Genomic DNA, 4028 nt, shown 5'->3' on the forward strand with positions numbered 1-4028 from the left:
TATATATATATATATATATATATATATATATATCTGTATATTTATACAAAATGTAAGGAGAAACAAATGTTTTTTTAAGGAGTTTAAATCACAAGGGATTGATAAAAGTTCAATTCAGAAATGTTAATAATGGTTGTGATATGATAATTATTGATCTCTTGTAATTTAAACCCCTGAAAACATTTGTTTCCCCATATGTATTGTATAAATGTATATCTACATAAATGTCATAAACTGACCCAATACCAGTTGTTTGCTTGTCTCTCCTTTTACTCTATTATACATGATTGATACACTGCCAATAGCTAATCCTCATTTAAACAGATATAACAATCCTTGCATTTTAAGTTGCAGTTGAAGATGGAGTTTAGGCAAGAAGTCACCCTGAGAACTAATAGTATGTGTGCCTATTGCCTTATTTCACCACACCTCACATTACATACAACAGAGAGTACATCATCAAGCTGACAATAATTAGTTTGATTTTTCAAATCATGTATCCATAATCTTATAACAATCTCTGTTACTCGGACCAGTTGTTTTGTCAGTTAAATTGAAGTTATCATAAACATTGGCTAATTTGTAAATAAATCCTATTTTCAACTCTGGTTCCTAAAATATTTCCTCATTCAAAAAATCTAAATATTTCTATGAAAGACGTATTCATTGTTTCTGGTGACAACAATATACTTTCTGTCTCTTGTGAGTACATACAGTAATTTCTAGATTTTTCTTCTATACCTCAAGAATTTGAGTAACAGAGATTGTGCTGTTGTAAGATTATGGATACATGATTTGAAAAATCAAACTAATTATTGTCAGCTTGATGATGTACTCTCTGTTGTCTAGTTCAGGCCAGTTCAGGTGTGGGCACATACACCTTTGCAATGTGTTGCTGCATTCACCATACAACATTTGTCAGCATATTCCCAGGGAAGATGCAACCCATCAAGCAGTCACAGTGAATCCCCAGAAACAAAATTACCTTTCTGCTCTGAAATATATTTTGATAGTCCTTTTCTTAATCTGGTAATATCATTTACACTTAATGTTTGATAATCATATATTATAGTGTGACTTGTGTATGTATGTGTGTGTGTGTGAGAGAGAGAGAGAGAAAAGGGGGAGAAAGAGGGAAGGAGAGAGAAATAAAGAGAGAGTGAGAGAAAAAGGGAGCATGTGTATGTGTTAAGGTCTACTACACAGATGCCATTAAATAATATATATAGATATTTGTTTCGTGAAGTTCAGATTAAAGCAATATAGAATGATATAGGGAAGACATTTTGTCATCTCTTCTGGTAAAAATCTACAAATTCCATGAAAATTAGTTCCAAATTAAACATTATTACAAATTACTCTGCAGATTATACAGTCTGTTTTCTACAAATAGTTTTTTAAAGACATATTCTCCATCACATGTGTTTATATTCCCTCACAACCAACCAAGCTATCTACTTTTGCCACATATCAATGAAAGATAGAACAGAGGCAACAATATTTGACAGACATAAAAATAGAAATGTTTAGTAATTTTGAAATTTCAATATTAGAAGGAAGTATTGAGAAAGGTAAAATAAAATAAAATTGCAAAATTGATTTATTATTATTATTATTAATTATTATTATTATTATTACTGCCCATTGCTGCGTTCTGAGTTCAAATTCCACCGAGGTCAACTTTACCCTTCATCCTTTCGAGGTCAATGAAATAAGTATCAGTTGAACACTGGGGTCAATGTAATTGACTCATCCCCTCCCACCAAATTACTGCCCCTCGTGGTAAAATTTGAAACCATTATTATTATAATTATTTGAAAGGTGTGAAGCTGACAGAATGACTGGTGTCTGAAAAAATGCCTTGCACTAGTTTCTTCAGATTTTACATCATTCTGAGTTCAACTCCAACTTTATCTTTCATCCCTCAAGGCTTGATAAAATAAAGTACCAGTTAAGTACTGGAGTTGGTTTGACAACCTTCCAACACCTCCCCCTCAACTGCTAGCTTTGTGCCTAAACCAGAAACCATTTTTATTATCATCATCATTATTATTATTATTATTATTATTATTATTATTATTATTATTACATTTTTTCATTAAATGAGGGATATTTCCAGTGCCAATTCATGTCAGTGTTGTTTTATTTTCTAGATAAATTGCAAATATTAAATCAAAGTAAGTTTCCACTTGTGATAGTATTGCGTGTGACTCTAACAAATTACCTCAAATCTAAGATGATAAGATTGTAGCTTTAGACTGTCAACAACATCCTGACATGCTGCCTCCATCTTGTTTAGTTTTGTTGTAGGTTTGAGAAGTCTAGTCTATTGATGTTCAACTTGGATGAAAATGTTTCATCTGAAGTAGAAAGCTTCTATTGAAAATTCATTTTAAAAGATACAAATGGAAGATATTCTATTCAGAATGGAAACCAAAGAAGAAAATAAAGTTTCCTAACAAAGAGAATATTAAAGACAATTAAATAATGAATTTTCAAGCTAATAATTATATATCAATGTTCCCACAATTGTTAAAAATAGATCGTCCATATACATATTCTTCCTTTGTTATACTTTCTTCCTTATTTGATTAAATAAGTGAGGATCAAAGTATGAAAATGAAAACTACTTACATTCATTGTGTAAAATCCTTTGTTGTATAAATTGTGACTTGGTCCCAGTGTTCTGTTGTTAATGGTTGTCTGTGTCACTGCTGCTATGGTGTGACAATGGCTTCATGTTGATGGAATAGTGTTGGTGGTGAGTCAGTGGGGAACCAGCAGTTCCTCTCAGTCTTCCTTTGCGGATGTGTGATGTTTAGTGTGAGTGTGTGCATGGGTTGAGTGAGAGGATGAGAGGGAAGGATGAGTGATGCTTACTCCAGCTTCATGCAAACTAGATGTTTCCCCTCACACAGATGAGGAAGGGAGGGAGTGAGTGAGAGAAAGAGAGAGAGGGACAACACACTATCAGCTCCACTAACAGTCAGCCATAATAAGTCTATATAACACCAACATGTCTGATGTAGAGAGAGACTGACATCGAAATACTGAGAACAGAGAGGTTATATTAACAAAATATGGCTGATGTCAATGCATGTAACTATAAATCCTTCATACAATATTTCAAGATGTGAGTTTAAGAAGATATTATCAAAGGAAAATGGCAAATTAAATAAACTATGTCAAATATATTTGTAATGTTTCTTAGGACTTGTGAAAATTAAAGGTTTTAACAGAAAAAGAGATTCAAGGAAAGAATTTCAGATTTCATTTTTGTATCTGGTTTGCAAGATTCTTTGTGTGAATTGTATTTGTAAATTTATTTTTGTATTTTGGTATTTAAAATGTAATGGAATTTGCTTGATTTTAGTGAAACTATAATTGTAACCTGACTTAACTGACAACAACATCTGGTGTTGAAGGTAACTGTCTCTCTGGAGGTTTCACATATCTGTCTTGGTAATGGTCTCTCTCAATGGTGCTTGATACATCAGGTGGGGCACCACCATAGATTCCTGAAACACAAAGTTTGAGTTAAAAAATAATTAAAATTCATGATAATATTTGAAAGCTATCTTATAATAATTCTACTTGTCATTCCATTACTTAGCCCATCAGTAACGGTTTCACATGATTGGAGAAAAAGAGGGAGAAAGAAAAGAGGGAGAGAGAAAAAGAGGGAAAGAGTAGCATCTATGATGTGAAGGGAATGTAATTATAACATTTTCACATGATTAGTTGAAGGGAAAGAGAGGAGAAAGAAAAAGGAAAGAGAAAGAGAGGATAGTGCAAAGAGATAGAAAGAGGGAGAGAGAAGCATCCATGATGTGAGGTAGGGGGAATGTAATATTTATTATGTGGTTAAAAAAGTTAGCTGAAGGTAGTGATGATATAGAGGAGGAGAGTTAAAAATATAATAAAAGCAGAGGGGTGATGTTCTGATGGTGAGATTAAAGAAAGGCAGAGAGAGGGGGGGAGAAAGCGAGATGATGGAGAAAGAGAGGGGGAAAGAGAGATGATGGAGA

The 4028-nt window shown here is 32.9% G+C and overlaps 2 protein-coding genes across 2 annotated transcripts in view; both read right to left on the reverse strand.

Annotated features, from left to right (window-relative positions):
- LOC106883412 (protocadherin-17) overlaps positions 1-4028 on the reverse strand; it is a 10207-nt gene that overhangs the window by 4210 nt on the left and 1969 nt on the right. The window contains exon 3 of the mRNA XM_052972997.1: positions 2635-3518. The gene's annotated coding sequence lies outside the window, so the exon portion shown is untranslated. The remainder of the gene's footprint in view (positions 1-2634; positions 3519-4028) is intronic.
- Positions 3397-4028, reverse strand: part of LOC128249424 (protocadherin beta-15-like) — a 16075-nt gene continuing 15443 nt past the window's right edge. Inside the window, exon 8 of the mRNA XM_052972998.1 lies at positions 3397-3518. Coding sequence (XP_052828958.1) covers positions 3397-3518 — 122 coding nt within the window. The remainder of the gene's footprint in view (positions 3519-4028) is intronic.

This window comes from Octopus bimaculoides, chromosome 14 (assembly GCF_001194135.2).
Source record: "Octopus bimaculoides isolate UCB-OBI-ISO-001 chromosome 14, ASM119413v2, whole genome shotgun sequence".
Lineage (NCBI taxonomy): Eukaryota > Metazoa > Mollusca > Cephalopoda > Octopoda > Octopodidae > Octopus > Octopus bimaculoides.